Here is a 24,703-nt window from a genome sequence, read left to right on the forward strand (position 1 = left end):
CATCCTATGCACCACCGCTAGTTGCGACTCCCTTCGGCCGATATTTGGCAACATGAAAACCCTGGATAGCTGCATTGATGGCATTCTCTAGATCCTAATAAAGTTATGTGTAACCTTTTAAAAATTCGGTATACATAGTAAGGATGAAGTGTATTATTCTTGGAATTATACAAAAACTAAAAACAGAGTTTATTATTTGCATAATGTATACATCATGTATTATGTATACTATTAGTGTTGTGCTTCAGGTGTCGATTTGTGTCAGGTGATGACTGACGTGACGCGCGTCAACAACACTTTTTTTATTACTTTTTATTTTATAAGTAAATTTGTATAACTTTACTTAAAAATCTCGTAATATACTAGGTATTGGCCATACACGCAGCGACGCAGCGTGACAAACGGACATTGCATTTTGAGTGTACTTGAAAGTCCTTCACTACGCTTCGGACAATAAATAATTTGAATGAAGTGTTTTCAATCTGACATTTTAGGATTACATATTCTTTTATGTGATAATAAAATTTATTCAATTATACCAATTATACCTTAATTTGTGACAAGTGATCAATTTACATCTGACGCACGTCAGTTTATTCTGATTCAAATCGACATTCAATCTTTTAAAAATTAACAATCATAATGAAAAACGCAGAATCTCCAGTTGAAGTTGTTTGTATATAGTATGTATGTACCTTTCAGCATTTGTCAATTTTAATGTAAACTTTAAAAAATATCCTAAATTGGTATTTGCAGCTTTATTGAACGGTTACATGGATATCACATGAAAATTACCCGACTCTACTGACACCCGACTCCATTTCAACAACAATTTGGTGTTCCTTATAAGGATCGGCCCTTATGGTCGATTAAGAGATATTATTGGCAGAATCGTATACATAACCTTGCCTTGCATGGTGATGATATGCTGAATTCAAATTGCAATGAGACAGTAATTTGTAGTATAGGTCAATCACTATCAGCGATCTGCAACTAAAACTAAAATAAAACATCGTTCAGCGGGTCTATATATATCAATACTTCTATTTTAAAGCGTGCTCGTCAAGAAGGATTAATGGATTATGTTTGAATTTTTTTTCAAATAAATAATATATGAATTTAGTTTTAAATATTCTATTTACATAATATTGCAAAAAATAAATTTAATAAATATAAAACGAAGCATGTTCTACTTCAACCAAAATTAAAAACAGATGATCTTCCATGAAAAGTTCCGTGATTAGATAAATCAAAGAAATTTGTTCTACTGCTCGTTCCATTAAGCGTTAGAGTTTAAGTATAATCACAATAACAATATCTGATATCACATGAATTTGTTCATCAAATACAGATCATCATACGTTTTCGGTCAATTCTATAAAAATCGGGAATAACTTGGAATATTGATTAACCGAATAATTAATCAGGTATAAAAAAATATATAAATAAAGCAATGTTTTACTTTTATTGATTCGATCCAATATATCAAAATATTAATATCGTTAAACATCAAAATGATTAATAAAAATCTTATTTTTTTATTACCGATACTCGTTCTATTATTAAACCAAGTCCACGTTAATGCTGTAGATTATGTTCCTAGAAATATTGATATAGAGCATTTGTCTAAAAATATTTTGGTCGGTTCTTATATTGGAGGAAGAAGTCATCTTAAACCAATGTTGGATGTCGCTACTATATTAATTGAAAGAGGACACAACGTAAGGGTTTTTTTATTCTACGTGATACTGGTCTGATCGTCGGTCTAAGTTCCTAATTGCTCCTATTTATAGGTAACATTATTAACATCAGGAAAATATGAACCGTCATCAGAATACCCAGGTCTAAAACAAATCACATTAGGACCTATAGTGACTTTCAAAAATAATAAACGTATGAATATTCATAAAGACATTGATTATAGAGGACTGTTACAACTTATGGAATTAACTACGGCTGTCTACAAAATAAATTATGAAAAATTTAAGCATGCTGCTAAAGAAAATAATATTGATTTGTTCATTTGTGACGCTCTGGCAAACGAACCTTGCATAGATGTTGCTAATAATCTAAATAAACCTGTTGTTGGTTTTACTACATATATGCAGAGTAATTATAAATAATCATATTTCTCTTTTTTATTATAGCAAAACTCAACGTAACCATTTTTTTTCTTTTGTTTAGTAATGGATCCTAAACCATATAAATCCGATCCGTTGATGGGCTGTAATATCTCATTAGAAAATGAATCGCTTTTTGAGAGGTTTAGGTGTACTTTAATACAACCTTTACAAATAGCTTATGTTTTTGGGCCTTTTGCGCGTCGATTAAGTGACATAAGAGACCAAATGAATATAAAATCAGTATCAGGAAAAGAGCCAAAGGTTTCCTTAGCTTTGATTGATACTTTCTTCGGTTTTGAGGTAATTTACATTCTAATAAAAAATTATAATTAGTTTAACAAACTAGACAAAAATAATGATCTTTTTTTTATCTTAAAGTTACCACAATCTTCAGCACCAAATGTTCAGGTAATTAATGATCCGTACGTTAAATCCGTTCGATGGATAATGATCCACTAAAATCCGAGGATATTCAAGGACTTATCCTTCGGACTATTAAACTGACGGATACTTCCACGACGGATGATGGACGGATTGTATATGAAGTTTAGCAAAAATTATAAAAAATTATAAAAGATTAATTTTCTTCATTCTTCAAATTAATAGGAAATTGGACCAGTATTATCAGAAGGATATCCCCCACTTACACCTGAACTCTCGGATTTTATAAATGGACACAAACGAGTTTTATACGTAGCTTTTGGTACACGTTTCTACACAACTATTGAGAATAACAACAAAATTTTACAATCATTTGTTGAAGCAATTAACAATAAAATAATTGATGGTGTGGTTTGGGCACTAGTTGAGACATCAAAAGATAATTTCAGTCCAACATTAGGCTTAACTGATGGTACACAAGTTCAAACTTTACCAATTTTAAATAATGAACATCCACATATTCATATTACAAAGTTTGCACCGCAATTCGCTGTACTTAATCACACCAATACGAAATTATTTTTTAGCCATGGAGGCGCAGGAAGTACTCATGAATCTCTTTATACTGGTACTCCTATGTTAGTGTTACCTTTTGGTGGTGATCAGATGGGCAATGCTCAAAAATTAAAAAAATCAGCGGGTATAGCATTATTATTAAATAAACATGCATTGGATGTCAATGATATTTTGAGTAAGATAGATTTCTTATTAAATGATGAGCATATAAAGAAAAATTCAAAGAGAATGAAATATCTAGCCAGAATTAATAGTAATAGAAAATATAAAGCAGCCGATTTAATTGAATATATGTTATATAGTAGTGGCTTAGATGAATATTTAGATGATGACTTTTTAAAAGAATGGATTCCTGCTGAGTCTAGAATGGGATTTATTAAAGCAAATAATCTTGACGTTTATGGAGTTTTATTAATTATTATTTTTACACTTATTGGAATTGCATTCAAATTGATTAAATATATTACAAATTCTTCGTCCGATGGAAAAAAATCAAAGCAAGAATAGATATTTAAAGTTTCGCTTTAAATATAAAAATATACACACGATACATTTTTTTCTAGAATATATTATTTTTAAATTTATTATTGAATAAAAAAGTTTAAACTTATTATTACCAAATTTTAAATTGGAATGGTTGCTGGACTGGACGACACCTCCCAAACCAATCGTACTTTTATAAGTCGAATTATTTGTTTTTAGCTTAGTGTTTAACATAGGAGTTTTGATTTAGTTTAGGTGTTCAAGGATATGTACTAATTTGTTTTTTGTAAGGTTAACGGTTAACGGTAGAAAAATTGGTAGGATATTTACTGGACAAGTGTAGCCAAGTGCAAATTTTTGTCTGGTTATATAACACATCTTCTATGATAATGTTTATTTAGTGCATAGATTTAGATAGATTCTGTTAGGTCTAATTTTTTTTTCAATTGTTTGACAGGTCATTTTAGTAGTTTTTTTTTGTTTGACGGGGATTTCAAGTGTGTTTATTATTTCAATTTTGTGCACGCCTGGGTATATATATTTGTGTGCTTTTCGTATTTAGATAGATTGATTTGTTATAGGGCACCGTAACTTTTAAGTTGGTGCCTCTAGGTATTTCTTAAAATTTCAAATTGGAATAAACATTAATTTTTTTTTAAATATATATAAAATATATATATAAATAGTAATTTATAATTTTATTATAAATTTAGCATTATCAAAGAATGATAGTGAAACAATCAAATACTTAAGGATTATAAATTTTTTTAAAGCATGCTTTACAGAAGCTTCAAGATCGTAGCGATGGCTTAATGCGCAGCAACTGCGTTATAAATACATAGTGACCACTAAACATGGGTATCGAAACCGAAACCTCCCGAAACTCTTTAGGTTTCGATATATACGAAACATAGTTTCGGAAATGCATTTATTTTTCCGAATCCCGAATCCCGATTCCGAAACTTATATACCGAAATATATCAAAAATTATTTTATTGTTTTATAAGTTTATTATATTAATTTCATTACATTATTATCAAGTATCAATTATATTAATCAAAATACAAATTAACTAATTATTAACAAAATTTTGAACTAATGAATCTGGATCAAAATCTTCTTCCTTATCCAATTCTTGAATAAACTTATTAAGCTCATCATCAATTTCCAATTGTTTATTCATCGCTAGTTTATTTCCAAACATTAATTCCAAATCAAGTACTTTTGAAATCTCTAATTCTTGAAGCGGAATTTGTTCATCATCATCATCAGATGAACGTGCCATGATCATTTCTTCCATTTGCTTCTCATCATATTCTTCAATTTCATATTCTTCAATATGACGACGAGCATTGTTTAAAGTGGCACAAATTTCATCAGTTGTTCGATCTTTACCATAATTAGTTAATTCAGATTTACTATTGGTAATGTAATACGAGTGGATTTTTGACATAGCCTCTAAATTTTCTACTGATAATCGTGTCCTCCTTTTTCCAGTCATCCATCCACAAATTGACCAAACTCGCTCACAGTTAGCTGCATGAGGAGCAATAGAAAATAATTTTTTTGCAAGTAATTGTATATAAGGGGGGTAGGTTTACACATTCTCCACCAACTAAGAGGGGTGTTTGTTTGAGAATCATATGGTAATTTGTATGGGTTCGCTTGGAGATGAAATTCACCAATTTGTGACAAAAGCGTTTCTGCAGATTGTTTTTTGGAATGTTTATATTCTCTAAGGTGAGCAGCGATATCAGGAATTTTTAACATTTGTTGCCAAATGTGTGCAGCTGCACTTTGAATTCTTCGATAATGTACATCCTTTACGCCAATACCTATTAATTTTTTAAAAAAATTTGTATTATATATTATATCAGATAAATTTAAAATTTTATATGTCAATTGTCAAGTTTCACACCTTTATATCCAGGATGAATATAATATGCTAAAAGGTATTCATCAAAGTCATATAATATAAAGCGTTCGTTAAAAATCTTTATTGCATGTTAACGAAAAATCATGTGATCATCTTCAGGTATTTTATTAATTGATTGACCAAGATATGCCAAGGAGAAATAACAATCAGCCAGTGTTGCTTTATTACTTTCAAGAGTAAGAATAGCTTCCTTAATAGGTTTCATAATATTGGCCAAATCAGAAACATCATTAAAAAATCCTCTTTTTCGATTAATAATTGTTTTAACAGCTTCACTTGTAATAACGTTAGGATTTTCATTAATAACTTCTTTAAGACAAATTTCTAATCGAGAAATTGATTCTAACATTTCATAAACTGTTGTCAATCGTGTATCCAAGTAAGTTTTTAATCCTCCACCTCCTATTTTTTTTTCTAAGATTTTTAAATTTAGTAATTCTTTGGGTCTATGAGATTTTTTAAAATAGGTAACAATTACTGTACACCATTGAATTATTCGTTTTGCAAATTCATGTTTTATTAAATCTTTCGTGATTAAGTTTAATGCATGGGCTATACATCGGACATTAATAATGTGTGGGAATTTTTCAGATATTAAATTTCGTGCAGAATGTACATTTGATCCAGCATCTGTAACAATACCAGCGAATTTCTGAACACCAATATCATCAAGAACTAATTGTATTTGTTGTACAAGAAATTCAGCTGTATGACTTTCGCCAGAAAAATCTCCAATCTTCCAAAGAAGATCTCTCCCATTACTAAGATGAATGACGAAATTCCAAAGGGATTTGCCTGATGGACTCGTCCATCCATCTAAAGCTTATTATAAAGAATATAACAAAGTTTTATTAATACAAACTTTAATTAAAAATATATTTACAATAAATAATTTACCTAATGTTAAATTATCTTCAGCATCAAGTAACTTATAACATTTTACACTAACTCGCAAAATTTCCTGTGTTAATAAAGTATCAACAATTGTTTTCCGATCTGGTGGAATATAATTTGGCCGTAGTTGCTTGAGCAGTTCAATGATAAACGGGTGTTCAATTAGATGCCATGGCAAACCACAGCATACAAAAGCTTTGATAAGAACTGTATCAATAGTGTTAGGTCAGTTCTTTTAGTGTTTACAAACGTAAACAAAAATGAAAATGGTAAGCAGAAGGTTTATTAAAATAAGAAAGACAATAAACTAATACAAATAATCCAATCAGACATGAATAAAGTATAGCAACACTCTGGCATATACGATCAGACATGAATAAAGAATTAAACAATCATAATGATCCAATCAGACATGAATAAAGTATAGCAACACTCTGGCATATACGATCAGACATGAATAAAGGATCCATTAAAACCAAAATTACTTCATCATGATTCCTAAACTAAACAACCTTGAGCGTCCTTCCCTTCTCACTTGTCTACAGCGTTGTATTTATATAAAATTAACTATATATTTTGATATAACAAAAATAATAGATAAAATAAATATAATAACTATATAATATATAACTAATATAACTCATAAATCATACATATAATATATAACAGATAAAATAAATATATTAAACCTATCAACTATATATGATTTTCATGATATGTCATACATCTATGACATTCGTGATATTAGTGACATAGATCTACATTGTTCATTTGTTCTACAAAATTGGCAGGATCACCAATCACGTGACAATAGCTTCCTTCCGTTCTTTACTTAATTCTGAGTTTTCATAAAAATTATTCAAAGTTGTTTGATCATTCTCAACTTGTGTGATTTTTCGTTTAGGATTTGTAGGATTAAAGGAAGGTATTTCACGCGTTTCTACCATATACATGACAGCTTCACGAATTGAATGGTCCACCTTTGAACAATTAATTATATGTTTTTCCATTATTGCAGTCTTTCCAGGTCAAAAAGTTTGGCCACAAGCTGAACACGTTGCAGCATAATGTCCCTTATCTACTTCATCCCCTTGTTCAAAAAATCTCTAAATAGGTTTTTTTGGACGTCCACCAGAATTGGTGGACTTTATTTTTTTTGAAGTTGAAGGTGCACTATTATCACCATTATCAGACATTCTTAGAGAGTTGTAGACTTGTAGTTATAAAACGAAGACAGAGTACGAAGTTAATAAACACGAAGGAAAAAGAGATTATCAGTAATCTGTCTAGTGATCAACTGATCAATTTATATATTATAGAAAATTTGAAAAATTGGAAAATCGGGATATGTTTCGGATATCGGAAATGGTTTCGGGATTCGGTGAGAGTTTAGGTTTCGGGTCAAGTTTCGATTCGTATATACCAAAACCCGAAACTTTCGGAAATGCTTCTGGAGGTTTCGATACCCATGTTTAGTGACCACATTATGTAATCGTAAAGAAATTACATATATGCAGTTACTGCGCATTAAGCCATCGCTACGATCTTGAAGTTTCTGTAAAGTGCTTCTACCTCCGGAACGTAGCAATTGCATTTCTGCGTGTCTGAATAGAATGTAAAATGGAAGTATTGTCGACCAGGATCATTGTCATAATATGCGCCAAATTTTCATAATGTGGGTCAAAGTACTTATTTAGGAGGAACTGTGATATCAAAGTAAATTTTGAAATTGGAATGAGCGTGTCTTATATAGCTTTCTACTCAAAATTACTTGAAATTTCTTACAATTATTTGACGAAGAAATTAATAAAACATTATCGATAATGTACTAGTAGACTTGGCATTAATTTATTAGACATCAAAGAATACTAGCTAGTATTCTTCAACATTAAATCCAATTGGTGCTGATTCAATTGACGATATATTATATAGTAGTAGTCTTAATGAAGGAGTTAATGAAGAATTTTTAAAAGAATGCGTATGGATTCCCGCTGATTTTAGGATGGGGGATTTATTAAAAGGAATAATTAGAATAAATAGCTCACCTTCACTACAGCAGCTGGAGATTAAAATTCGTTATAGTGAGGGAATTCACTACAGGATATTATGAAAATTTTACTATATCAAAAATTTATTGTAATCAAGTGACTTACATACTTTCCTTTATTTTTATTAGTTAAAAATTAGCACGTCAAATTGGTATGACAAAAAATTGACATTCTTCTTTATGATCATTAAAAGCCCAACTCCTTAAAATATGAAGTTTTTAACATTGTAGAATTTTCGCACATAACAAGTATCATGTGATAAAGACCTAGTATGTATTATGTAACCCTTTAAAAATTCGGTATAAATAGTAAGGGTGAACTGTATTATTCTTGGCATTATGCAAAAACTAAAAACAGTGTTTATTTATATTTGTATGGTGTTGTGTCGATTTTTGATGACGTTGTCAGATGTAAAGTCTGAATATCTTAATAACTATAGTTTTTCAAAATGATATGATTATATTTTTTAAATACTTAAAAATGTTTATCTTTATTTTAAATTCGTAAAACTATCATACGCATTGAATTTCCTAATAACCAATAATCCAAATTGAGTCAAAATTGTATATAAAGTATTACAGAATAATTAACGTAACTATCGAGCGGTTAGGTGGCTATTCGGACCATTGGGATAAGACATTATTTTGAAATTTATTATATAGTCTTTATAATTTAGAGAAGGCCGCCAATATGTTGGTTATGGGTTGTTTTGGGAGATGTGATTCAAGAGTGGATCAGTATCAATCTGGTGTTGATCATGAATTTTTTTTTCATGGTTTATTTATCGGCGAGTTCATTTACAAATATTACGAATTTTGTTTATAAAAAAAATTTAAAATAGGTTCTTAATTCTAATTGAGATTAACACTTTTTTTTACTTCAACAATATATGATTATTTCACTTTTTTTTTTGTTTCGTATGACACATTCCTGATTTAGATCTACTCTATTACTTTAAGTAATAATAAACGAAAGAATATATTATTTAGTTAATTTGATAAGTTTTTTACTTCAGTGTCACCGTTGGCCGGAATTATCAATTTTTACCAACACTATATTTTTTTAATGCTGGTCGATCGTCATAATTTCAGTTACCGGTAGTTAGAAAAATTCTTAGCCAATAATGTTGATCTTAAATTTAAGCATTTAAGGTTATTAAAGAAAATTAACATACAGTAAATTTTGAATATAATTAAATAACATGTGTTACAATATTTATTTTTATAAATAAATCCATTATTCCACCATTTTTTTTCGTTTAATCAATTTGATGTTACGTCGCGCAACCTTTTCTTAAATTGATACCTGACGTGCGTCACCAACACTTTTTATATATATATATTTTTATAATGAAAATTATACATATTATGATAATTTTATACTAATTTGATTTATATGAAAATTGTAAATTTACTTAAAAATCTCGTAATATACGGCGTGACAGACGGACATTGAATTGGTCTTGCATTGTTTGAAAGTCCTTCATCACGCTTCGATATTCGGGAAATAAATAATTTGAAGAAGTGTCGACATTTTAGGTATGTATTTTTTAATGTGACAATAAAATATATTAATTTATTTAATAATAAAAAATTATTAAGATTAGAAAATTTAATGTTCAATTATACCTTAATTTTATGTGATCAATTTTCATTTGACGTACGTCAGTTATCACCTGACCAAAATCGGCATTAGTTAACTAACAATTAACAACAATAAACCCAGAATCCCAGTTGTTGTTTGAGTTGTTTGTATACAGTATCCTTATAAAAAATTTTTCAGAAAAATGATCACGTGTCTGATTTTTTTTCGGAATAAAAACTAGAAAAATGATCATTTACCGCCAGAATTTTTTTTATAGGGTATGTATGTATCTTTTATCAGTTGTTCGTATTATCAATTTTTTTATAAATTTAAAAAAATATCTTAAATTGATATTTGCAGCGGTCACACAGATATCCAATTTATCGAGACATGAAAATTAACCGACTGACATGAAATTACCTGACTCCTGACATGAATTTATCCGACTCATCATTTCAACAACAATTATATATTTATATTATGATTGAATTTTTTTTTTCAAGTAAATTATATATGAATTTATTTTAAATATTTTATTTACATCATATTGCAAAAATAAACTGAATTTAAGATACAAAACATAGCATGTTCTACTTCAATCAAAATTATTCCAAGATAAAAAAGCAGAAGACCTTCCATGAAAGATCCTGTGATCGGATAAATCAAAAAAAAAATTTGTTCTACGGTTTATTCCATTAAGCATTAGAATTTAAATTTAACCTTTTTGAGACAATTTAAATTATCACTATTATGCATATCACATAAATTAAATTTATTTATTCATAATGCAGAGATCATCACATTTTCAGATTTCCGGTCCGCTAAACCGAAATTCTGATGTGATGGATATTTTAAAGTTAAAATTATTCCAGTTTGACAGGAAAGTATTATAATAATATCGGAATAATTCGGAATACTGATTGACCGAATAAATTATTTTGCATTTTAAAATCGATCGGTATAAAAAAAATACGTATAAATAAAGCGATGTTTTACCTTTATTGATTCGATCCAATATCCAATATCAAATTAAACATCAAAATGATTAATAAAAATCTTGTTTTCTTATTACCGATACTCGTTTTATTATTAAATCAAGTCCACGTTAATGCCGTGGCGCAAGATTATGTTCCTAGAAATATTGATATAGAGCGTTCGCCTAAAAATATTTTGGTCGGTTCTTATGTTGGAGGAAGAAGCCATCTTAAACCAATGTTAGATGTTGCTACTATATTAATTGAAAGAGGTCACAACGTAAGGGTTTTTTCTTTTAGTCTACGTGATACTGGTTTGATCATCGGTCTAAGTTTCTCCTATTTATATTCTCGATTCATAGGTAATTTTATTAACAGCAGGAAAATATGAACCATCATCAGAGTACCCAGGTCTAAAACAAATCACATTAGGGCCTAAAATGACTGTCAAACAAGTTAAAATGGATATTTATAAAGACTTTGATTACAGAACAATGGTACCGTTTATGGAATTTACTACGGCTGCCTACAACGTAACTTATGAAAAATTTAAGAATGCTGCTAAAGAAAATAATATTGATTTATTTATTTGTGACGTTTTGGCAAATAAACCTTGCATAGATGTTGCTAATAATCTAAATAAACCTGTCGTTGGCTTTACTTTATCTATGCAAAGTAATTATAAATAATCATATTCCTCTTTTTTTAATAACAAAACTCACTTAACGAAAAAAAATTCTCTTTTGTTTAGTGATGGATCCTAAACCATATAACTCTGATCCGATGTACGGCTGTAATATCTCATTAGAAAATGAATCAATTTTTGAGAGGTTTAGGTGTGCTTTAATACAACCTTTGAAAATAGCTTATGCTTATGGGCCTTTGATGTGTAAATTAAATGACATAAGAGACCAAATGAATATAAAATCGGTATCGGGAACAGTGCCAAAAGTTTCCTTAGCTTTGATTGATACTTTCTTCGGTTTTGAGGTAATTTACATTTTAATAATTAGTTCAACAAACTGGATAAAATTATCTCATAAAAATAATGACCTTTTTTTTTATCTTAAAGTTACCACAATCTTTAGCACCAAATGTTCAGGTAATTAATGATCCATTCGTTAAATCCGTCCGATAGATAATGATCCACTAAAATCCGAGGACTTATCCTTCGGATTATTAAACTGACGGATACTACCACGGCGGATGATGGATGGATTGTATATGAAGTTTAGCAAAAATTATAATAAGATTAATTTTCTTAATTCTTCAAATTGATAGGAAATTGGACCAGTATTATCAGAAGAATATCCCCCACTTACACCTGAATTCTCGGATTTTATAAATGGACACAAACGAGTTTTATACGTAGCTTTTGGTACAAATTTCTACGCATCTATCGAGAATAACAACAAAATTTTGCAATCACTTGTTGAAGCAATTAACAATAAAATGGTTGATGGTGTAGTTTGGGCATTATCTCAAACATCAAAAGATGATTTCAGTCCAACGTTAAGCTTTACAGATGGTACACAAGTTCAAACTTTACCAATTTTAATAATGAACATCCACATATTCATATTACAAAGTTTGCACCACAATTCGCTGTACTTAATCACACCAATACGAAATTATTTTTTAGCCATGGAGGCGCAGAAAGTACTCATGAATCTCTTTATACTGGTACTCCTATGTTAGTGTTACCTTTTGGTGGCGATCAGATGGGCAATGCTCAAAAATTAATAAAATCAGCCGGTATAGCATTATCAATAAATAAAAATTCTTTGGATGTCAAGGATATTTTAAATAAAATCGATTTCTTATTAAAAGATGAACATATAAAGAAGAATTCAAAGAGAATGAAATATCTAGCCAGAATTAATAGTAATAGAAAATATAGAGCAGCCGATTTAATTGAATATATGTTATATAGTAGTGGTTTAAATGAATACTTAGATGACGACTTTTTAAAAGAATGGATTCCTGCTGAGTCTAGAATGGGATTTATTAAAGCAAATAATCTTGACATTTATGGAGTTTTATTAATTATCATTCCTGCACTTATTGGAATTGCATTCAAATTGATTAAATATACTACTTCAAATTCTTTATCTAATAGAAAAAAATCAAAGCAAGCATAGTTTCGCTTTAAATATAAAAATATACACACGATACATTTTTTTTTTAGTTTATAGATTATTTTTAATTTATTATTGAATAAAAAAGTTTAAACATATTGCCAAATTTATTAGTAATTATAATTATACTATAAATTTTACGTTGCCGTGTGAGAAAAGCTGCCACCTTCTCCGTCTCCCATCAAGCGAAGTTGAGTTAAATCAAATAAAATAAGTACTTTTATTAAATAAAATTTTTTTGCTTGGTTTATGATTACATAAATTATAAGACACGAGTTTTGGGTTAATAAAATCTCAATTTATTTATTGAGTTATTAAAATTGCATTGTGGAAATAGGACCCCGGAAACTATATATAAAGGTTGGTCTAAAAAATTGAATTTTTTATATGAACTTTACCCAAACTCCTATTGGATAGATGGTCAAAAAAGAAAAAAAATCATAACAAAATTGGTATCACCTTCCTTTTAAGTATATAATTTAGCCATTTTTAGTAATGATTTGCAAAATATTTTCTTATGACTTTACCCATTTTAACTGCAACCTATCTATAGAGTTTCCGGGGTCCTGTGGAAATAATAATAAAGTAGTCGTAAGAACTCCTAAAACTCCTCCAAAAGTTACTTCTTATATAACTAATTTAAAGTACTCATTTTAGGGTTATTAATTAAACTTCTAATGTTCACTATCCTATTAAGAATTCGTTTTTTCTACATCACATGATTATTGATTATTCTATACTGCGCCACATGTTACGAAGTGGGTTAATATTAATGTTACCGACCTATCACTCATTTACTAACGTATTATCAAAGGATCAAATATCATTTAATAATCATAATTTTTATAATTTTCTTTAAAATACTATTTGGAAAGTGACGAGACTTCACAGTATTTTGACGGGATGTTTTTTTTTTTATGATAATCAAAAATCTTTAAAAATAGAAAATTTTATTTAACTACCTAAACGTTATGACAAAACAAATTGAACTATTATTTATCAATTTCTAATAATACCAAATTAAAAGAAAATTTTTTATTTTAATTGAGAAAACTATGTACAGTATATTATTAGATTTTTAATCTATTCCTTATCTTCTAAAATTACTCATTAAAATCAAATTCATCCGATCGACATCGGGATCGGGTTTTGGTGTCGGATTTTTGGGAGATCACGTGAAAAAGAGTTTCGGTTGTAAAATATGGATAAATGAAGACCCTGCTGGGTTGGTTCTATCCCGACCATAATAATAAAAAACCAGTTTGTATACATCTGTGAAAACCTTTATGCGTGCGTATTTAAGTATCAATTTAAGTAAATTATAAAAAAAATCCTAAATTGGCATCTGCAGCAGCTATTGAATAACGGTTCACAGGTATCCATTTTACCGACATCTAAATGACGTACGTGAAAATTACCCTCCATTTTATTACAAAGTCCGGTGGCAGTTTAGAAACTTCATTTGATGAGATGATGAGTCGCTACTTTATGATTCTAGATCCAGAACAATATATAATTTTTTTTTTTTTATAAACATGATAATTTTTTTATAGGATAATGAATATAATAATGATGTTTCTATTTCAATATCATCAGATGAATCAGATGATTTCTAGTTAGTAGTAAAATTAAATAGCTATAAAAATATAACTGTATAATATTTCAAAGTAAACAACAATAAATTTGCAATTTTAATATTAAATATTAAAAATTGCATATGATTTTATTTGAATTTAAAATAAAAAAATTTATACAAGGTTTATATAAATTTATTTTACACATAAAATCAGATCCACATGAAATCCACGTTGGGTCCTTAAAACTACATATGTAAATTATATATATATATTTTCATATAAAATACGTATATGTTCATGTGATAGTTATTTTATAATCAAATAGCAAAAATGCGGCTGATCACACTAATTCGAAAATGGCGATAATTAAAGGACTACTGTAGTATGTATAGTATATTACTAGATTACTAATCTTCTGAAATTGCATATCCCAGTCAGGATTTTGGCTGTGTGACTGTCAGGATTGCATTTACAGTCAAATCTCGATATACCGAACCCAAGGTTTGGGAGTAAAAGTTCGATATATAGTAGAGTTCGGTAAAGAAAATTTTTTTATATACCTAACACCTAAGTTTTTTTAGGGAAAGTTCGGTGTATCAAGAAAATCACGTGATTAATATCTCAGAGTAAAAATCAAGTGGTTCTAATTCTGGCCGAAATTAGTTAATTTCAGGCGAAATTGAATAATCATGTGACTAAATTCGGTATATCAAAAATTTTTTATTATTGTTTTATAATAAGCCGTAAATCAATAAAAATTCGGTATACGTTATATAAAGTTTATATGATGTTCGGTATATCAAGATGTTTTTAAATACTATGAAACTGGTTTTTAAAAAAAAGTTCGGTAAGTCGTTACATCGTGGGTTCGTTACATCGAGATTTTATGGTTGTCAGGATTTGATAATAAAATTTATTAATTTATTTAATAATAAAAAAAATTATTAAGACTAGACTAGAAAATTTAATGTTCAATTATACCTTAATTTTATTGATCAATTTTTACGTCAGTTATCACCTGACCCAAATCGGCATTTCATATATATGTTTAATATTAACTAAAAATTAATAACAATAAACCCAGAATCAGTTGAAAGTTGTTTGTATACAGTATATACTTGTTATCAATTTTAATAAAAAATATCCTAAATTGGTATTTGCAGCGGTTACACAGATATCCCATTTACCCGAGACATGAAAATTAACCGACTGACGGACATGAAATTACCCGACTCTTGACATGAATTTATCCGACTCCCCATTTCAACAACTTATACTATAATTACTATAATTGAATTTTTTTTTTTCAAGTAAATTATATATGAATTTATTTTTAAATATTTTATTTACATCATGTACAAAAAACAAATTTAAGATACAAAACATATCAACCAAAATCATTTCAAAGATAAAAAAAAACAGAAGACCTTTCCATGAAAGATCCATAATCGGATAAATCAAAGAAATTTGTTCTACGGTTTATTCCATTAAGCATTAGAAAATTCCTTTTTTTGAGACAAATTATCTTATCACTATTATCTGAAACATTTGATACAAAGTTAATTTTATGCATATCACGTGAACCAAATTTTATTTTGCAGAGATCATCACATATTTACGGATTTTTCGGGTCCGCTAAACCGAAATTCTGATGTAATGGATATTTTAAAAATTATTCCAGTTTGACAGGAAAGTATTATAATGATTCGGAATATTAATTGACCGAATAAGTTATTTTGCATTTTAAAATCGATCAGTATAAAAAAAAATACGTATAAATAAAGCGATGATTTCTTTTATCGATTCGATCCAATATATCCAATATCAAAATTAAACATCAAAATGATTAATAAAAATCTTATTTTCTTATTATCGATACTCGTTCTATTATTAAATCAAGTCCACGTTAATGCCGTGGCGCAAGAATATGTTCCTAGAAATATTGATGTAGAGCGTTCGCCTAAAAATATTTTGGTCGGTTCTTATGTTGGAGGAAGAAGCCATCTTAAACCAATGTTAGATGTCACTACTATATTAATTGAAAGAGGCCACAACGTAAGGGTTTTTCTTTTATTCTACATGATACTGGTTTGATCGTTGGTCTAAGTTTCTCCTATTTACATTCTCGATTCATAGGTAATATTGTTAACATCAGGAAAATATGAACCATCATCAGAGTACCCAGGTCTAAAACAAATCACATTAGGATCTAAGAGCTTGACTGCCAAAAATGATAGACGTATAAATATTCATAAAGAAGTCGATTATAGGACAATGGGAAAGTTTATGGAATTAGCTACGGCTACCTACAACGTAACTTATGAAAAATTTAAGAATGCTGCTAAAGAAGATAATATTGATTTATTCATTTGTGACGCTTTGGTAAACCAAGCTTGCATAGATGTTGCTAATAATCTAAATAAACCTCTCGTTGGTTTTACTTCGTTTATGCAAAGTAATTATAAATAATAATATTCCTCTTTTTTTTTTTTAATAGCAAAACTCATTTAACGAAAAAAAAATTCTCTTTTGTTTAGTGATGGAACCTAAACCATATAAATCTGATCCAATGTACGGCTGTAATATCTCATTAGAAAATGAATCATTTTTTGAGAGGTTTAGGTGTACTTTAATACAACCTTTACAAATAGCTTATGCTTATGGGCCTTCTATACGTAAATTAAATGACATAAAAGGCCAAATGAATATAAATCCCGTATCGGAAAAAGAGCCAAAATTTTCCTTATCTTTGGTTGATACTTTCTTTGGTTTTGAGGTAATTTACTTTCTAATAAAAATTATAATTAGTTTAACAAACTAGACAAAAATAATGATCTTTTTTTTATCTTAAAGTTACCACAATCTTCAGCACCAAATGTTCAGGTAATTAATGATCCGTACGTTAAATCCGTTCGATGGATAATGATCCACTAAAATCCGAGGATATTCAAGGACTTATCCTTCGGATTATTAAACTGACGGATACTTCCACGGCGGATGATGGACGGATTGTATATGAAGTTTAGCAAAAATTATAAAAAATTATAAAAGATTAATTTTCTTCATTCTTCAAATTAATAGGAAATTGGACCAGTATTATCAGAAGAATATCCCCCACTTACGCCTGAACTCTCGGATTTTATAAATGGACACAGACGAGTTTTATACGTAGCTTTTGGTACACGTTTCTACACAACTATCGAGAATAACAACAAAATTTTACAATCACTTTATGAAGCAATCAACAATAAAATGGTTGATGGTGTAGTTTGGGCATTATCTGAGACATCAAAAGATGATTTCAGTCCAACATTAAACTTTATTGATGGTACACAAGTTCAAACTTTACCAATTTTAAATAATGAACATCCACATATTCATATTACAAAGTTTGCACCACAATTCGCTGTACTTAATCACACAAATACAAAATTATTTTTCAGCCATGGAGGCGCAGGAAGTACTCATGAATCTCTTTATACTGGTACTCCTATGTTAGTGTTACCTTTTGGTGGCGATCAGATGGGTAACGCTCAAAGATTAGAAACAGCCGGTATAGCATTATCATTAAATAAAAATGCTTTGGATGTCAAAGATATTTTAAATAAAGTCAATGTCTTATTAAATGATGAACATGTAAAGAAAAATTCAAAGAGAATGAAATATCTAGCCAGAATTAATAGTAATAGAAAATATAGAGCAGCCGATTTAATTGAATATATGTTATATAGTAGTGGTTTAAATGAATACTTAGATGACGACTTTTTAAAAGAATGGATTCCTGCTGAGTCTAGAATGGGATTTATTAAAGCAAATAATCTTGACGTTTATGGATCTTTATTAATTATCATTCCTGCACTTATTGGAATTGCATTCAATTTGATTAAACATACTTCAAATTCTTTATTTAATAGAAAAAAATCAAAGCAAGCATAGTTTCGCTTTTAAATATAAAAATATAGATATACACACGATACATTTTTTTTTTAGTTTATAGATTATTTTTTAATTTATTATTGAATAAAAAAGTTAAACCATATTACCAAATTTATCAGAAATTTATTGTAATATTATTATAAATTTTACGTATTATCAAAGGATCATCAAATATTTAATGGTCATAAATTTTTTTTAAAATACTATTGGAGACTTCCGCAGTATTTTAACGGGATGATAATTTTTTTTTTTTTTTGATGATCAAAAATCTTTAAAAATAGGACCGTGTTTAAATATAATTTTAATCTTTTTATTCAAATAAATATTTTAGAAGGTTAAATTTTATTTAAATACTTAAACGTTATGACAAAACAAATTGAACTATTCATCAATTTCTAATTAACTAAATTAAAAGAAAAATTTTTATTTTGATTGAAAGTACTATGTACAGTATATCTTGTCTTTTAAATTAAAAATAATTGTATTAAAAGTTTACTAATCTCAATTCTCAAATTCATCGCATTTATCGGGATTTTTGTGTCGGATTTTTGGGAGATCACGTGAAAAAGAGTTTCGAGTTGCAAAATATGGATAAATGAAGGCCCATACTGGGTTGGTTCTATCCCGACCATCGGACCATGATGTTGGTATGCATCTATGAAACTTTTTCAATTTTTTAAGTAAATTACCTAAATTGGCATCTGCACTCTGCAGCTATTGAATAATGGTTCACGGGCATCCATTTTACCGACATCCAATGACGTGCGTGAAAATTACCTAACTTTTTACCGAAAAATTACGTGATGTACTAGTCACAGTAGCAGATTGGTACAAGAATATTATTGCGAAACAAGTCAACTAAAAGATGGACATCGGTCCTAAAAGACCACGGTCTCGCGGTCCTACACCTTAAAAAGACGGGCCGGTCCGTCCTGTAACACGTACAATAAGCCGACGGTCTTTTTAAGGACTGCAGTCTTTTTACTTTTTCCCTATAAAAAATTTTATCCGTTATTTCTGTAAAAACTCCGTAAAAATGAGCCTTTCCCGGATCCATATGTAAATAATTTGATAAATTCCGTAATATAAGGTTATTAATTCCGGAGATATGAGCCTTTTACGAAAAAAAAATGGAATATAAAAAACGGATTAACTTTTTTACAGGGTTTTCTGCAAATAAATTTTTTCTATTACTTTACTATAAACAGTCTTCCTTTATAAATGAACATTAATTGTATAAATTTATAGGAACCATTCCAGACGTATATTATAAGCAAAAAACATGTATAAAGACGGATTTATTATACTTTATTAACGTTAATTTTTTTTTTTTCCTTGGAGACAGTCTTTTCTAGAAATAAGGCGAAGTTTCAATATGCATGTAATAACTTATATATAAAGACCGATACAAAGACCAGGTCAGTCTTAAGACCGGTCCTGCTGCGCCAAGAAAAAATGAAAGACCGCGGTCCGGTCCTACAAGTCCTGGGACCGACCGGTCCAGAACCGAGTAGGACCGGTACTCCGGTAGGACCGATGACCATCTTTACTAAGTCAACTGACTATGAAACAACTATGATGTTATCTATTGCCTAGAACTATTCTTTTTTGGGGAAAAATTACGTTTGTGTCTGCTTATTTAGAACCCGTAATTATGCTTAGTTATCAATAGCAGGCAGTACGCTATAAGCCAATTTCGTGAGGTATTACAGAAAATTTATATTTTGTATTCCTAGAAAATAGCACGATGTCAACAATCGCAATTACTTTTTTACCGCGGGACAAATGGATAAATTTAGAAAGCCTTAGATAAAGACTGGAGAGTAGAAACTCAGAAGGATCATTTTTCCCACTTGCCTATCCTGTCTCCTGTCAATACAGAACAAGTAATATAGTTATATGAGAACACGTTTATTAAATTTTTTATTCCATATTACTATGTATATCTCGTTTGTACAATCACATTTAACCGTGCATTTCAACCAAGAACAACAATAATTAAAAATCGAAGAACCGGTGTTTCATATTATTCCACATATTCTTCAATAATCAACCTCTGTTCTTTAAAGAGTTATGGAAACGTTCATTATGATGTTGATTACAAAACAGAAAATTCTTTGATACGTCATCTAACAACCAGTTCTAATATTTCATGATCCATAATTTACAACTTTACAATACAATGAATGTGGATAACGATAAATATTAAATAAAAACCTAAATTTTTATTCACCATATGAATAAGAAATACAAATATTTTCGATGATCGTTCACAACTATTACAACTATTGTTGAACATTCATATAAATTAAATCAATCTTTTGATTGAGAGCATCAATTATTTTTTCCCACTAATTCTTTTTTTTTTTTGTTAAATTTTTTTCATAAATAATTCCAAGATTTCGCTATTTAATATATAATTTTACTAAAAAAATCACGTTATATGCGTAAAACATTGTCCTCATCGTTCGGTTCAGTTCAATACTTTTGAGTCAAATTATGTTTTTATTTTAATAAATAATATATCATCAGTAAATCACGTTTTATGTTGAAGCAGCTATATAGTGTGATTAAGATTATTGTCACTTTTTTCATATGTACTATGATGATTTTATGAATTATGATCGATAATTTTAGAATTGAATTGATTCTTTTTCTATACTGAAATGTTTTTTTGTCAACGTTGTACATAACGTGATATGTTGTAGTCCTTAAAAAAATATTTATAATGATGGGAAATTCTTCTATATAGTATAACAAGTTTTTTTTTTATGGTAGCAAGAAGAATTGATATTCGACATGTAAAAATATTTTAACAAAAGATCCATTATTAATAATATCGATTTTTTTTTTAAGCTAGCCGCGTTCCAAGGACGAGGTTGAGTATTATCTATTTCAAACATTTGATGTTCATCGATATCCATTGATTCATCAAGAGAAGTTAAACTTTCGGATCCAGGGTTCTGAGATAGACTTACTATGCACAGCGGCGTTCCAGGGTCGGTAAAATTCTGTGCGGTTTACTTTATCTCTTCTTCTATAACCACTTCATATGTTAATAAGTTAAAAAATAATAATTTGGTGAAATTTTTATTAACGTGAATCAAGAATGAATTATTCAAATAATTTCCAGCAATATAACATAATGTGTATTACCTTACGAGTAAATTAAGGCGCCGGAATTATTACAGACTTATTACGTGTTATTATTATTTTTATGGAAGGTTAGGTTTGACCGCTAGCCCTATGAAAAAAAATCATCCAATTTTTGTACAATATTTGTTCAAGTCCGTGTGGAAATTGTACAATTATTGCAGATTTTTGGATAAAAATAGTTATGAAGTTTTTCAAAGCATATTAAAAGTATGCAATTTTTGTACAACTTAAATTTAGAATATAGAAAATGTTCAATTTTTGTGTGATTTTTATACAACTTAAATTTAGGATACAGAAAACATTCAATTTTTGTACAATAAAAATTGTGATTATTGTACACTTGAAAATAGACTTAAATTTAGGATACAGAAAGCAATTTTTGGGTAATCCTATTATACTACTTTCCATTTTACCTGTATGGTTACATTTGACCACTTTTAGGGTCGAATAGACCACTTTTAACCATTACAAATAGATTTTCCTAAGTAAAGTGATTTATGCAGTAAAGTTACACAAAATTCAACCGCATATTTGCTTATAAACGGGCATCTTCCGGACCCATTGGTGAAATTTTTGTATCATCTTGTAACTAAAAAAAAGTCAAAAACTTTTTATTAGGTTAAACAATTAGTTCTGACCGGAATTATAATTTGGCCAGAATTATGCGGTAAAAATCAAATCTTAAAATTATATATGTGGTCACGTGATCTGATCGTCAAAATAAATATGATGACGCGAAATGTTTTTGTTTATGTTTTTTTAACCTTTTAACTTTTCTTCAACTTTCTTTTAAAATATCAGGTAAGAAAAACTTGTGTTCTTTATCTTTTTATTTTCCTAACTTTTTACATTTTAATGTTACTAACTTGCTTTCTTCACTAACTTCATACTTTTTTTATTACTAATACTAATAATTTACTTTTTAACACTACTAATTTGCTTTCTTCACTAACTTCATACTTTTTTATTTAATACTAATAATTTACTTACACTAATAATTTACTTTTTTCTTTGATGATACTACTAGCTAATTTACTTTCATGTTATTAACATACTTTATTTTATTTTATTTTCTTACAAATTTTTATATTTATAATTATATCAAATTTAGTATTTTATTTATGAAATATTGTGTATATTTTTTATATTTTAAGTCAATAAAAAAAATTCATAATTTCACTTTATAAATTGCCTGTTATTACTGTAAAATTTAACCTATAATTCCTAAAATATGGCCTAAAATTTGGCTCAAAAATCACACAATAATTGTATAAATTCAGGTCAAAAATAGGATAATTATTGAATAAATTACCATGCAATAATTGTGTGATTTATTGCAATTTTTAGCACAATTATTGTATGGTCAAATATACAGAAATCGTAGTGAATTTAATTGAATGATTTTTCAACAAAAATCACACAGACTTTTTTCATAGGGTAGATATAATATATGTTAAAATACTTCTTTGCAATGTTATCAAAAAAAGTGCTATATGGTGTGGATAAATTCCGAGCGAACAAGCTCTGTAAAAACTTTAGTTTCATTGCCATTTTTTACGCGAAATCCAAAACGAAGGACGGATTTATTCATGAATTCGTTTTATTATAATACAAGATGAAGATCCTACAACCATTCTGGACCGTGAGAGGCTAATAGAAAAAGAAATTATTCGCTCTATGTTAGAGAAAAAAGGGAATCAATTCTATATGATTTGATTACTTTGATTGATGAACTATAACTAAAATTTGAAAAAAAAAAAAATAAATATATCTCAGCTATGTTATTATTTGTCTTCCAAGTAAGGAGGACAATCATATTAATAATTTTATTATATTGATTATGAATTTTGGACTCTAAAATTTAACACTAGGATTGTTGTTGTTTGATATTACTTTTCCACGATATAGACGATGCACGGTAATCTGAGTTTCAACATGAAAATATTAGTATATTGGGGATGCGGAAAAAAATTACAATTTTTTTGATTTTTTTTTTTTAAAAAATAATAATACTATAAACTTTCTAAAAATAGTAATTACCATTACAAAAAAAAACAATTATTCATAACTAAAATTTTTTTGATTATTACATAATTTCATAAAAATTATCATGTGCTATATGTGCCATGAAAAATAACGTAAATACTGGACTTTTCCCCTCAAGTTGACAGAATTTTATGTTATCATTTTTTTTCAATTTTTTAGTAAGCCTGACTATTTTTTAGCCATGGAGGCGCAGGAAGTACTCATGAAACTTTATACTGGTACTCTGTTACCTCTTGGAGGTGATCAGATGGGCAACGCCCAAAAAATTAGAAACAGCTGGTGTAGCATTATCAGTAAATAAACTTACTTTGGATGTTAATGATATTGTAAAATGAATAGGGTTCTTATTAAAAGATGAGGATGTAAAGAAGAATTCAGGAAGAACGAAATTTCTAGTCAGAATTAATAGTAAGAGAAAATATAGAGCTGCTGACTTAATTGAATATATTTTATATAGTGAGGGTTACTGAATCTAGAATGGGATTTATTAAAGTAAATAATCTTGACGTTTATGGAGTTTTATTAGGTATTATTCTTACACTTATTGAAGGAATCGCATTCAAATTGATCAAGTTCTTCGTCCATTAGAATAAAATCAGGAAAAGCAAAAGCGGCTAAAAATTTGTTCAATAACTTTGGGTAAATATTTTAAATTTTCACTTTAGATATGAAAATACATATACGTCATTTCATAAATTAATATATTATCAAATTTTAATGAGAAAAAGTTTTTAATTATAAGTATTACGTAATGATAGTAAACAAATAACGTGTTATACTATTTTATCCTATCAGAAAAGTGACGTGAGATTTTTTTTTCGATGATTAATTAACAACTTTCAAGTAAATAA

General features: G+C 28.5%; 5 protein-coding genes across 5 annotated transcripts; 3 read left to right on the forward strand and 2 right to left on the reverse strand.

Moving 5' to 3' along the window:
• Positions 1–1,514: 1,514 nt before the first annotated feature.
• OCT59_004864 (uncharacterized protein) lies at positions 1,515–3,587 on the forward strand (the record flags this gene model as incomplete). Its single annotated transcript, XM_025329209.2, has 5 exons — positions 1,515–1,721; positions 1,794–2,109; positions 2,185–2,423; positions 2,502–2,531; positions 2,730–3,587. 5 exons carry the CDS (start codon positions 1,515–1,517, stop codon positions 3,585–3,587), a joined length of 1,650 nt encoding a protein of 549 aa, XP_025187824.2.
• A 1,048-nt stretch (positions 3,588–4,635) lies between these two features.
• OCT59_004865 (uncharacterized protein) lies at positions 4,636–5,333 on the reverse strand (the record flags this gene model as incomplete). The annotated part of the gene is made up of 2 exons (XM_066137990.1): positions 4,636–4,952; positions 5,165–5,333. 2 exons carry the CDS (start codon positions 5,331–5,333, stop codon positions 4,636–4,638), a joined length of 486 nt encoding a protein of 161 aa, XP_065997178.1.
• Positions 5,334–7,193: 1,860 nt separating this feature from the next.
• On the reverse strand, positions 7,194–7,403 carry OCT59_004866 (uncharacterized protein; the record flags this gene model as incomplete). Its single annotated transcript, XM_066137991.1, has 1 exon — positions 7,194–7,403. The coding sequence occupies one exon, from the start codon at positions 7,401–7,403 to the stop codon at positions 7,194–7,196; it is 210 nt and encodes a 69-aa protein (XP_065997179.1).
• A 3,663-nt stretch (positions 7,404–11,066) lies between these two features.
• OCT59_004867 (uncharacterized protein) lies at positions 11,067–13,140 on the forward strand (the record flags this gene model as incomplete). The annotated part of the gene is made up of 6 exons (XM_066137992.1): positions 11,067–11,279; positions 11,362–11,674; positions 11,751–11,989; positions 12,072–12,101; positions 12,281–12,510; positions 12,642–13,140. The coding sequence occupies 6 exons, from the start codon at positions 11,067–11,069 to the stop codon at positions 13,138–13,140; spliced, it is 1,524 nt and encodes a 507-aa protein (XP_065997180.1).
• Positions 13,141–16,556: 3,416 nt separating this feature from the next.
• OCT59_004868 (uncharacterized protein) lies at positions 16,557–18,769 on the forward strand (the record flags this gene model as incomplete). The annotated part of the gene is made up of 5 exons (XM_025313241.2): positions 16,557–16,769; positions 16,851–17,169; positions 17,252–17,490; positions 17,568–17,597; positions 17,796–18,769. 5 exons carry the CDS (start codon positions 16,557–16,559, stop codon positions 18,648–18,650), a joined length of 1,656 nt encoding a protein of 551 aa, XP_025187822.2. The 3' UTR covers positions 18,651–18,769.
• Between the last annotated feature and the right edge of the window lie 5,934 nt (positions 18,770–24,703).

The sequence above is a fragment of the Rhizophagus irregularis genome, chromosome 13 (genome assembly GCF_026210795.1).
Source record: "Rhizophagus irregularis chromosome 13, complete sequence".
NCBI lineage: Eukaryota > Fungi > Glomeromycota > Glomeromycetes > Glomerales > Glomeraceae > Rhizophagus > Rhizophagus irregularis.